The sequence below is a fragment of the Varanus komodoensis genome, unplaced genomic scaffold (genome assembly GCF_004798865.1).
Source record: "Varanus komodoensis strain SLA01 unplaced genomic scaffold, ASM479886v1 scaffold1, whole genome shotgun sequence".
Classification (NCBI taxonomy): Eukaryota; Metazoa; Chordata; class Lepidosauria; order Squamata; family Varanidae; genus Varanus; species Varanus komodoensis.
This window is the reverse complement of record NW_025335268.1, coordinates 76377287-76389317: the sequence shown is the minus strand read 5'-3', so window position 1 is coordinate 76389317 and position 12031 is coordinate 76377287. Positions and strand designations below refer to the sequence as shown.

Below are 12031 nucleotides of genomic sequence, written 5' to 3'. Positions count from 1 at the left end.
GAGAAGGAAGGACTCCCTGGAGAAGAGCCTAATGCTGGGAGCAATAGATGGCAAAAGAAGAAGGGGATGGCAGAGAATGAGGTGGCTAGATGGAGTCACTGAGGCAGTCGGCCTGAGCTCATGTGGACTCCAGGGGATGGTGGAGGACAGGAAGTTCTGGAAGAATGTTGTCCATGGGGTCGCGATGGGTCAGACACAACTTCGCGACTAACAACAACAACATGTTAAATTAGCCCATTGCACAATTTAATACATGTCTTTAGGTCAATTATTTAAAATAAGTTTCAGCCATTGATGTTGTTTAAGGGGTTTGCTATCGATACTATCTAATTTGTCTCTTTCACTGGGTCCATGTTTTAGGCTGTATGTCAGTAAACAGTAGGAATGATGAAGCTGTAATAACTGATGATTCAGAAATGGAGGTTATAAACGATCAGCTTGAAACAGAAGGATGTGCTCCAGTGAAACAAAATGTTCAAGTGAACTGTGATTATCAAGATGTAACTCAGCTTTCCTATGGTAATTTTATTTCATTTCATTTTGAAAGTTTGTGCTTGTGGGTCTTCATCCTCATGTCCAGTGGCTATTAAGAGAGCTAAAGTTTTGGCTGGTCTTTGTAGCCAAGCCAAAAAGGTGGTCTTCAGACTTTTGCCTCAGCTGTTTCACTTCCATATTTGGAATCTTAACCAAAGGATATTAGGTTGTCTTAGCAAGCTTGGTTTTCAGAAAGCTTGATTTCTTGTGGTTAAGATTCCAAATATGGCAATACAAATGTGGTTCATGTAGTATCTGAAAAGCATTTATAGCGTATTTAGTAGCCTATATTACGTTAGTTGATATTCTTCAAATTAAAATCAGTAACATTTATGTATGAAATATTTCAACAGCAAATGCTTCTACCGAATGTTTCTAAATGTATTTGAGAAATCTATAACTAGTTGAGATAGTGATGTTTAAAAATAGTTTTATATTTTTCATTTGTCTTGGAGTATACCCAATTCACAATATGACACTCACTTCTTAAAAACACGTTTCTATTAGGTAATGATGATTTATTGAACAGGGAAGAACCAGATGAGTCACAGATGAACCTTCTAACACATAGGCAAAGACTCAACAGCAGCCCAGAACAAATGGAATTGGTTTATTTTCATAATAGACATCAGCATTCACCCTCTCTAGTAGGGGTAAGTATATTACCAGAAGTTACTTCAGAACTTACTGCAGGGACCTTTTGAATAGACAACAATACTTGAAAACAGATGTTTGCCTATTCTGCTTGCAGAAGGTAGATCGTGGTTCCTTGGTAGGCCTGCTGGTTGTTCTGATTTGTGCAGAACAGTACATGATTAGATGGATGTTATGATGAGCCAGCAAGGTAGGATCACAGTACTGAGGACCCCTTAACACAGATTAGCTGTATTCAAACTGTTAACATTCTGAAGATTCATGCTTGCATTTTAAATTTTAGGCAGATTTGTGGACCGCAGAAAATTATCGTTAAAGAAAAAGTAGTTTTCAGAAGACTGAGAACAGCCTACACATGAATGAGCCTGTATGAATTTTATCTCGCTTCTAACTATGAGAATACAGTATATGAACAGCAACTGTTTTTGTGTTACAGTTTCTTTTATCCACAGTGTGGCAGCAGTGATCTGCCATTTTAATGCATAGCACAGAGTCAGATAATTTTCTTAGTGACTGAAAAATAGTACCATGTGATTAAAAGTGCCAAATCAGTTATAATTAAAGTTATTTATAAATATTTTATTAGATGAGAGCCAGAGAATCTGAATATGAAGATGGAAGTGTGATTTATGAGTATGACCCTGATGAATGCGTATGTATACCTCCACATTTTTTAGGGAGAACGGTGTCTTCTAATTTGTTTTTTAATTTGGGAGTATTTTCTTTCCAATTTTTCCTATGCCCAAGGTTAATTTTTCATTGTCTTTGCACTAGGGAAGTGTTTTATCTGAAGGTTCATACATGGGAAATCATCAGAAAACACTGATGGATGTTCTTAATTATTGTCAGGTATTGTAACATCTTTCATTGTTTGTTTGTAACAGTTATGAGGTTCTTCCAAGACTGTAAGTCAGTTTTATCACAAAGCAAGATACCAACCCTAATCCTGGTCAGGATCCAACTTAGTATTTGTAGTGTCCATGTGACATTTCCATTATTAATATGCTGTTAGGTTTGATCTACCCTAACACTTCACCTGGTGCTGCCAGATGGTTACTAGCAGTCAAAGAGCCAAGTTTATAAGTGTTCCTAATATATATGTATTGATTGCCTATTTGATTCTAGACTTAATTTAAAGAGCTAGTGATCTGTAAAGCTATAAACATTTAGGTCCAAGTTACTTCAGAAGTCACCTGCCTGGCTTAAAGATCAGCTCTTAAGCTCCTGCTCTGTACTGCCTACAGAGGCAGGTCAGAACTACTCCGTGGGGCAGCCAGATCTGTTAGACTGCCCCCCTGTGAAGATTCACCATGCTTCCCTTATTTCTGTCTTAGACATTTGATAAATATTTTTTAATTCCATCTGGCTTTTGATCCATGAACTTAGATTTTTATGACATTAGAAATGCTTGAAGTTTCAGTAGTACTGCTGTTTATATTTGCTGCTTCTGTTTTTTGTGTTGCATTTGACTTTATTAAAAAGTTCTCAGAGTAACAAGCAGTAAATAAAAATTAAAGTAAATACAATCATCAAATCGCACATTGGAATTCACAAGTAGTCATCCATGTGAATAAGCCATATTCCTATTAATACAACACAAATATGAGAGTAATCACACATGCCTAAAATACTAGACATTCTAAAATAAATAATATAGAAAAGCCTGCCAGGATTTTTAAAGAATTCTTCACGTAGACATCTCATTGCCAAGCCTCACAGGTGGCAGAGCTTTCCGTAAGTGTGGTGCTACAACTAAGAAGGCCATTCCTTGTGCAGCCATCCTCTGAGCTTCCTTGGAGAAGGACTTTCTTGGTTTGGGCACAATCCTGTGCATGCTGAGACAGAAAAAGGCCCTGTAGCATGGCCTAGACAACTATGCTGGCTGGGCAACACTGGGAATTGTAAGACTTGGCTCCCTCTAATCACGCAAAGCATTGCATCCTTGATGAGCTTACTTGTTCTAATGGAAGCCTTGTTTAAAACTATTTTATTTTTGTTGTGCTTTTAAAAAGCTTTCTTTATTATGTTAAAATAAATTCAGCATATAAATAAACTAAGCCAGTGAACACTGCTAGCGAGATGCATGATCTTTCTTCACAAGCCAGTTTTACAACAATAGCAAATGCAAATCCTGTTCATGGTGTATCTTGACTTGGGCAGTAAAGTCAAGATAAGGACCAAACTGTGAATCTCCAATAGTATCTTCTAACATTTTACTCTTGTGCCTGAACAAAAATGGTAACAATTGATTAGCCATATGATAGGAAGCATAATAAACCTCTGTGAGCAGTTGTCTTTTCTACATCACGTGTTCAGTATTTGATATTTGTGAGGGTGGGGCAAAAATCTGGATTCCTGATTGCTATCGACACATTTCAGATTAGACCTGAAGAATGCTAGCCAAGTGGCCAAACCCTTATAAGAAACAGTCTAGTCCCAGACTCCATTAAATATCTTTTTCCCAGAAGCAAACCAGAGGAGAAAAGCACAGAAAGCGTTCATTGAATGGAGCATAATTGCTTCTTCCATGACTACTGTCCAGCTTTGAACTTTCTTTCCATTTGACTTGCTTGTTTCCAGGCCATGTATGATGCCATTCAGAAACTGGATAAAAAGTTTGATAGTCTTCATCGTAAGGTCTCGGATATGCAACGCACCCAAATAAAGCCTTTCCTTTTAAAACCTGTAAGTATTGAATATCCATCACTGTAACTTGCTTTTGTGGATGTTTTGTAAATGTCTCCTTGTCTCCTTAATGATTTGAAATGGCAGCAATCATGTAATCTTATCCTGCACTAGAGGCAGGTAACTATATACAACTCAAGAAAACATAACACGCAGCATTTCTAGGTATAACTGCATTTCATTTCTGTTATAATGCAAGATTATGTATATAGAAATAAGAAAACATTGCACACAAATATAGTTAGTGTTTATATAAAAGAAACTGACCTATGTTGTAGCATAGCTTTCCATTCAGAGTAGCTAAGACTGTCTTACAGGTTCCTAGGAATGTAGAAACCGATTACCAACATTTGAGAACAGAGGAATATTGCTGCTATCTGAGCCACAAATAAACTATTATTAAAATGAATGTCAAATCAAGTTGAATGTATTGAATCTAATCACAGCATATCAGTGTTCCTAAGAGCAGCTTTGATAACTGCAGTTGTTTCGAAACAGATTGGTGCCAAACATTGTGGCCAGTTAGTGCTCTTGTTTGGGTCATTGAATTTTGCCCTAATTTCATTTTCAGAGGCCGGTTGGATTTACCTACAGAAGCTCTAGTAATCTCTCAACTGGGAAAATCAGAGTCCAGAAACCAACAGAAAGAAGGCTAAGTCACATCCTGCCTACTGGGTTTGGGTGCCACAGGCAACCCACAAAGGTTAGGCTGCAAAGGGCCCACATGTTGACCAGCTCTCCACAAACTCTTCAGCCTGAGTCACACGCTCCTGTGCACAGGCAGAGTCCACCCCTCCCTACAATAGTTTCTACCCATTCCTTGTGTCCCTCATTCAGCATGGATAGTGAGATGCCTGGTCTTCCTTCCAAGACTAACCTAGCAACTTTGGTCACTGAAAGCCCTGCTGCTGTGGCTTCTTGGTCAATGGCCTCCCCACCAGTTTCATCAGCAGTCTCTGCACCACCAGCAGTTAGAAACAGTACAGTAGCAACCACCAAAACTTCACCCGGAAGCACAGATATTCACAATGAACCCCCACCATCGTCTTCTGCTTCCAAGAGCCCAGTAACAGCCTCCAGCTGCTCATTGTATCCACCAGTCAGCACAGCTAGAAAGATGCCCGATCTTGTTTCCCAAGCTAGTCTTGCACCTGAAGTCATGGATATTCCTACTCATGTGGTACCTTCAGCTGTGCCTTCCCAAAACGTATTGCTAGTCATGCCACCTGAAACCAGTTCACAGAGAAACAACATACAAGCTTCATCTGGAAGTGCAAGCACTAGCAATGAGATTCCCTCTTCCATGAATCCTAATTTTGGTGAGTTGCATTAAAGGTGTTTTCAGAAGAATTGCTCATGCTTCAACACTGCTATCTAGACCAACTATATTAGATGAATGTAGTGATGCATTAGAGGCATGCTAAACCCCACCCCCTCTATTTGATTAACCATGGCAGCCAACCATTGCTTCTAGCAATTTATTTATTTATTCAGTTTATATGCTACTATTAAATTAGTCCCAAGGACTCTCTAAGCAGATATAACCTCTGATTTCTTTCTTCTTCCAGGTGGATTCCTTTTGTACCTGCTGCATGGCATAGAGTGCTATAGGGGACCATTCCTGGTGCAAACACTTAACCTGACTCTGTTTTCAAAGATGTCTCTCTGGTGACCAGTAGCTTTTGAAAGAACCTTTTGCAGACTTGCCCTGCTGGCCACAAGAATTTGCACCCATGGTCCACACCAGTATCTGTGCAGACAGAATTCTATGGTGTGCTTATCTCTAAAAAGGGAAAGGAAGCCAATTCTGTACAAAAAAGAGGAAAAAGGGAGTAAGGTCCAGTTGCCCATTACCAGTCTCTTAAGCATGATAAAGAGAATAGGATCAGTAAATCTCCAGTGGTTCTATCAGGACACAATTCTAAACATACGGGCCATGTCTTGTGGAATCTCAAAAGTGTCCCTTTGGAGGACTGCTAGAATATTTTTTAATGTTCTTTAAATGTATCCCCTCCCCATCTAGAATTTATTGGTGATCCAAAGAGGAATGTGAAGATCCTTGGAAACTATTTGATGAAAGCTCTACAAAAGTCCGAACCCAAATATGCTGCTCGCTACTTAGTTCGTGCCTTATTCCCAAAAGAGATACTGCTGTGCAGTGTTATGGGTGTGAAAGCACGAGGGCGCAGGATGCTGGACCCTAACAAGATAGCTGCTATAAGAGGTATGTCAGACTGGGATGAGGAAACAATTGGTTTTCAGCCCTCAAATATTCTTTATAATCCCAAGGATGGCAAACACGGGGTTCTTGGTCTCATGTTTTCCCCTAATTAATGCAGTGATACTGTGCTTAATATTTTCCTTACCAGTTCTGGCCACAATTCCACTTCCTTATTCATATCTCCTCATTGATTTTTCTTCTTTTTTGCCCAGCTGGCCAGGATATCAGAAATAGGCCCAGCATGAGGCTAGCGGGGTTTTGGAGGAGGATGAGTAGATGGGGAAACAGTTAAGCACCACCTGTAGCCTCCATTAATTTTACCTGCAAATTCTTAAATATTACCTTTAATCTTATTCATCATCTACCAAGTTATTTCAGAAATCGCCCATCGGTCCATTTTTGCACTTGTCTTTTCACTGTTGTTTTACTAGCATCTTATATTCTAATTATACCTGTTATGATGCAAAGATTGTGTCTCCCATTTTGTGTTCATTCTTTCTTTTTGATGAACCTGGCATTCCTGATCTCTCTGATGTACCTAAAATGCAAAAGTCAGTAAAACTTCTGAGATACGAAATCTAAAGCTATTTTTCTGGCCAAAGAAACCAATATCCTCCTCCTTGATTTACAGTGTTGGTGTTTCAGCTTCAGTCCATGATTATGACTTAATAATAAAGAGATAACAAAGAAGTTTATTGGTTGTTTATCAATGTCAGTAAGAGTGTTTTCCAGTTCTAATGTATTTCAGCCATGAAAGTTAATTGGTAAATTAACTTGGTAAATTCCAATCCAGGGTTTTCTGTCCAGTGCTTTCTCTTTTTATACAGACTTGGCAATTTGAATCTTGCTGAAATATTTTGATCATAATAAGATCATAATCAAACAAATTGTAGAAACGGCAGGCTTCTTAAGCCTCAAATTAGGTAACTCATTATCTTGTAAGTATTTCATCTCATACTAGCTCTTAGCGATTATAAAAATGTCATTGTTTAATCAAAGGACTAGGTTATTTTTTCAGTTATGTACAATTCTTCCCCACACCTTCCTGTATTTTTGAATCTAGAATTTCTTGCAACTTACTTCTCCAACTATGATCTGAGTGAGCGTGGAAGAGACTGGAAAGCCTGTATCACAAATGTGAATGCAATGATCCGCGGTTTACGGTGTGAATCCAAAACAAAACCAGTAAGTCCTTTCTTTGTGTTGACTCCTCTGAAGACATCCTTACCAGACTAAATAGCTTCAACAGCACTTATTTTATACTAGAAATGGGAAATGAGCAATAAATTGTGAAGTTTAGAGACTGAAATGGTTAAGCATGTGGCGTGCTCATAAAAAACAAATGATTAATAAAGCATCAGGTACAAAAAGTTCTTTTATCCATGCTCTCCTAACCTTCTGGTTGGATTACTTCTATCTGTCATGCATGAGGCTACCTTTAAATATAGTTCAGAAATTTCTGTTGGTTCAAACACAGCGCTGCTAGCTTACTAACTGGGACTAGCCAATATGATTGTGTGTTTTGTCAGCTGTACTGGTTTCCTGTTTCTTTGTTTCTAAGGCAAGCCCCAAGTGTGGTGTTGACCTTTAAAGCTCGAAACAGCTTGGGAATGGAGTAGTGACGGCAGGGGTCCCCACCGCTGTACTCATGGATGCCGTGATGCACATGAGCACCTGTGAAGGAGTCCCCAATGTGGTGCTCCCAGGCACCTGAAAAAGTCTTATATTTTTATTTCCCATGTTTAAATGTATGCACATGAATGTGTATATATCCACAGCAGTAAATGCATATGAGAATATAGAACTTGCTAACAATTATAAATAGGCTTCAACAGCAGTGGACCAAATATTCAAATAATTATACATTTTAATATGGCGTCTGTGTACCAGTTATTTAAATATTTGAAAGCATTATAAGGTCCTCGGTCCATTATATTATAGATGTCAAAAAGACATAGGTAATCCATTTATGCCCACATTTTGTTAATTTCCATGAAGAGTATTTATTTCTATACTGCTGTACAGTCAACACTCTCTGAGCGGTTTACAAAAGTGAAGTAGGTAAATAAATTAAAAGAGCATGTCTTCCAGCAAATATTATAGACTGTTCCAGTACAGAATTTACAAAAAACTATGATATATTGCCAAACCGTCTGTTTTAAAGAAGCATTCGTTGTATTGCAATTAACAAAATTAGAGAACACCATATTAAAGACATTTGGGGTTCAACATATCAGATGCAACCTAAGTTCCATAGACACCCAGAGGCTAGTAGTTATTGGATAGCATAGAAATGTAGTAAATGATTTATAGCGATACTTTCTGTATTTTACACTCTGTTAATGGAAATTTTCCTTTTTGTTTTACTTCCTTAGGAGATGACTGAAGCAAAAGAGAAGCTTTCTGACACTCTAAACACATCTGACTTTGCAACTGTAACTTGTAATGGAAAGGAAAGTGAGGTCCCTTCTCAAACCAGCTCAACATCAAGCCAACTTCAGAATTCAGCAAGGAATGATAACACGTCAGAGATGCTCCATACACCATCTTCCAGTAAACTACCAGCATTGGAGGCAATGGGTAAGCTGTGGGGCTTCATAACCCAAATAAAATATACCATGCATGTCTAACAAGCTATAAGATACTTAAAAGCATCTTCTATTTTTCTACCTGTCTGAGAATGCAAAAATGGGTGTGCAGGGAAGTTTAAAACTTTAATTTATATTGTGAGTACTTGGCTGATTTTAGGTATGTACTTTACATCTTAGGCCAATGGTCACAAACCCATTTAGAATTTCGACAGGGTGTCATGGGTAGTCTTACAAAATGGCAGGTATGATAGATATCAGTCACAAACCCCCCATTTTCCAGAAGATAGTGGGTCCATTAAATTTTTATGAATCTTCCCACATAGAATTCTTCAATTTTTAATCAGTTTGCAAAGAATTTGATGTAGTCCAGTCTAGGTACCAAGTCTGAAGTAAAGTTAAGGGCCCAATCCCTTGGATGCTGAAACCGCAAAATCCTACAGCTTCCCAAGTTGGCATGATAAATAACACACTCAATTTTTGTTGAATTCACCCTAGTCATAGAACCCAGTTAATGAAAATTCAATGTTTATTTCCTTGTGTACACACACATAGACTGTACTGTGTCTATACTAAGTATAGATTAGTATATAGATTATGATAGAAAACCTCATAGGAATGTATTTTCTCAAGAGAAAAGGTGTATGTAGAATGTCTCTTATGCTAAGAGGTTATCACCTTTATTTCCTTCGCAGCCAGTCTTGGGAATCCGTCTCGTAATGTCCAACTGCCCTTTTCAGTGATTGATGTGGCCAAAGGAAGACCTCGGCCAGAACTTTCAGCACGCTATCTGATTCGTCACCTTTTCACAGAGGATGTCCTGGTAAAAAGCAATGTATATGGCAATGTGGAACGTGGCACTTACCCACTGGACTGCAACAAAATCAATGCTCTCAGGGGTAAGTAACTGGTAAAGCTGAAAGAGGTTCAAGCCGCAGTACTGTACGCGCTCATCTGGGAGTAAGTTCCATTGAATTCAGTGTGATTTGCTTCTAAGAATTGCACTGTCGGAGAGTAACACAGATGAAAAACCACCACACTTTAGCAGAGTGAATAATCACATAGATTTAAAATAATGCAGTGTCAATATTATATAACTTTGACTGGAGTTGTACACTACTAAAAAGCAAGCAGGATGAGACCCTTCTGCTCATCAAATTTATCTGTTACTTTTGGCAGAAAGACAGGCTGGGACATTAACAAATGTATAAATATTTGAAGCAGCTCTTCAAAAAGTGCTTTGGAATACAGCCCTATATATGTTTGGACCGAAAAATAGTCCCAAAGCTCCCAGCTTTCCCCAGCCAGCCGTTTTCCTGTCTAAACATGCACAGGAATGCATCCTATTTTTAACAAGATGCCCTTAATCTGCCCAGTCTGAACAATACATGATCGTTTGCACCAATATAAAATTTGAATAAACAGTTGAATAAGCAAATGCTAATTTTCAGCTTTCCTTTTTTATTAGACTTTTTGCAAGAAAACTACCCATCTTTTGACCTGAAGGAAACTGGATATGACTGGAAAGCATGTGTCGCAGCTGTAAACAGTACAATTCGCAGCCTGAGATATGACCATAAAAGGGCCTTAGCTGGTGACCAGAACAACATACTGGCTGAGCCACGGCCACTGTCAAAAAGCACTCAGTGAAGCTCTTGTGAAGTATAACTATGTAGAAGTATCAGACTAGTCTGTTGAGCCCACTGGATGATGTGCCTAGCTACCTGTGATTCAACTACAGTAGAGCTTTTCAAGAAATGATGCAATTCTTCATTTTCAAGATTACTGACTTAACTGTTTGAAAGACCAAATTTAGCAGATGAAAGTAAATTTTAAATTGTAACTTTCTGTGTCTGTGGTGCTTCTGTCTGCTCTAGATGATGAACCTTTTGAGTATAAGGAAGACTTCCTTGAATCACAGTGGCTGTCCCACTCTTTTGGAGTGGGTGTTGATAACTTGATCATGTGTGTTTCAGGGAAGAATGATGGGAACACAAAATGGATATTCAGTAGCGCCCTGCTAAAACCACATCTGTCCTTATACAGCCTTCACTTCCCTGCGAAAGAGGCAGTCATTTTTCTGCCTCCCTTTTGGCGATGTTGAGAGGTGTCTGTGTACACTCTTTTTAATTTGATCTTCTCCTGTCCTTGCAGCCTTTCCAGTTGCTTGAGCTTTCTGAAAAGCCCCCTAAAGAACTTAACCTGGACTTCCTCCCTTGGGCCTTTCCAGTGTTACCAGCCTGCAGTGTGCCTGAAAACTGAGGCATTTTCAGTTTGGCTTTGTTGCTGGCAAAATCCCTTTTAAGGAGAACAGCTGCTGCAGCAGCAGCACACTTAAATCTCAGCATGCAGCAAGCGCTGGAAAGCCTCATCTCTTTTGGGGGGAGTTGAGGGGGTTCAGAAAGGCAAAGCAGCCAGAGAAACGGCAAAGGCCGGAGAGAAAAAATGTAAGATGGAGAGCATATGCTACCTTGCCATCAGCCACATCATTATAGCAAGGTAAGCCCAAAGTCCAGTAAAGTGAAAAGTTTCCCCACAGGTTTTAGTTGCACTTTTTGTTCTGCCTGCTCCCAACAAATGGTTGCAAATAAATAGATTGAAAAATTCATTACAGTGCCAATATACAGCTTACTTTACTGAACTTTTGAAGGAATGCAAGTCTTCTGAAAATCAATAAAAATGTTCATTCTGCTGAGACACAGGCTTCTGCATCTGTATCACTTCAGGGTGGTTAGTCTTACTTCATTTGGTTATAATTTTGGTTCGGTTGGTACCACATCTGCCTAATTCCATCTTTGGTTGCAATGAGCAGGGCAAGGTAAGTCTGTTCACACATGACATCCTTCCCAAGTCCGTGTGCATAGACACACACTCCATGGGTTATTCAGTACTATTTTAATTTTGCAACCCCTGCTCCAAGAAGGCCTACGGTTGCACTGCTGCCCCCCCCCCCTTTGCGCATCTTTCTCCAAAGAGGGATATTTGCCATTAGGGAGGCGTTATTATGCCACTTTAGGTCTAGAAAGTTTTTAGGTCTAGAAAGTTTTCCCCTTTCCCTCCTGGAGTGATTATACCACTGCTTCAAGGGCAGCGAGCACTCCCCTCCTGCCTGCATAGCTTTACATCAAGCTAGAATGTCAAGTCACCATTAAGGGGTGGGAGGGCACATAGGGGAGAAGGCACTCCTTCAGGTATCCGGGGTCCAAGCCGTTTAGGGCTTTATAGGTCATCACCAGCACCTTAAATTGGGCCTAGACTTCAACTGGTAGCCAGTGTAGACGATAGAGAACCGGTGTTGTATGTGAACACCTGCTGGTCCCCGTTAATATCCTGGCAGCTCTCTTCTGGA

General features: G+C 39.4%; 1 protein-coding gene across 4 annotated transcripts in view; it reads left to right on the top strand.

Moving 5' to 3' along the window:
- Nucleotides 1-10525, top strand: part of BEND2 (BEN domain containing 2) — a 14668-nt gene extending 4143 nt beyond the window's left edge. For 3 of the 4 annotated variants that reach the window (XM_044429848.1, XM_044429864.1, XM_044429856.1), the window contains exons 2-12: nt 361-519; nt 1042-1187; nt 1775-1840; nt 1963-2037; nt 3769-3873; nt 4445-5192; nt 5897-6097; nt 7158-7279; nt 8470-8674; nt 9378-9581; nt 10151-10525. In XM_044429848.1, coding sequence (XP_044285783.1) covers nt 361-519; nt 1042-1187; nt 1775-1840; nt 1963-2037; nt 3769-3873; nt 4445-5192; nt 5897-6097; nt 7158-7279; nt 8470-8674; nt 9378-9581; nt 10151-10332 — 2213 coding nt within the window. In that variant the 3' untranslated portion in view covers nt 10333-10525. Of the gene's footprint in view, nt 1-360; nt 520-1041; nt 1188-1774; nt 1841-1962; nt 2038-3768; nt 3874-4444; nt 5193-5896; nt 6098-7157; nt 7280-8469; nt 8675-9377; nt 9582-10150 lie in introns of those variants that run through there. The other variant, XM_044429874.1, reaches the window with a different exon arrangement.
- Nucleotides 10526-12031: the final 1506 nt, after the last annotated feature.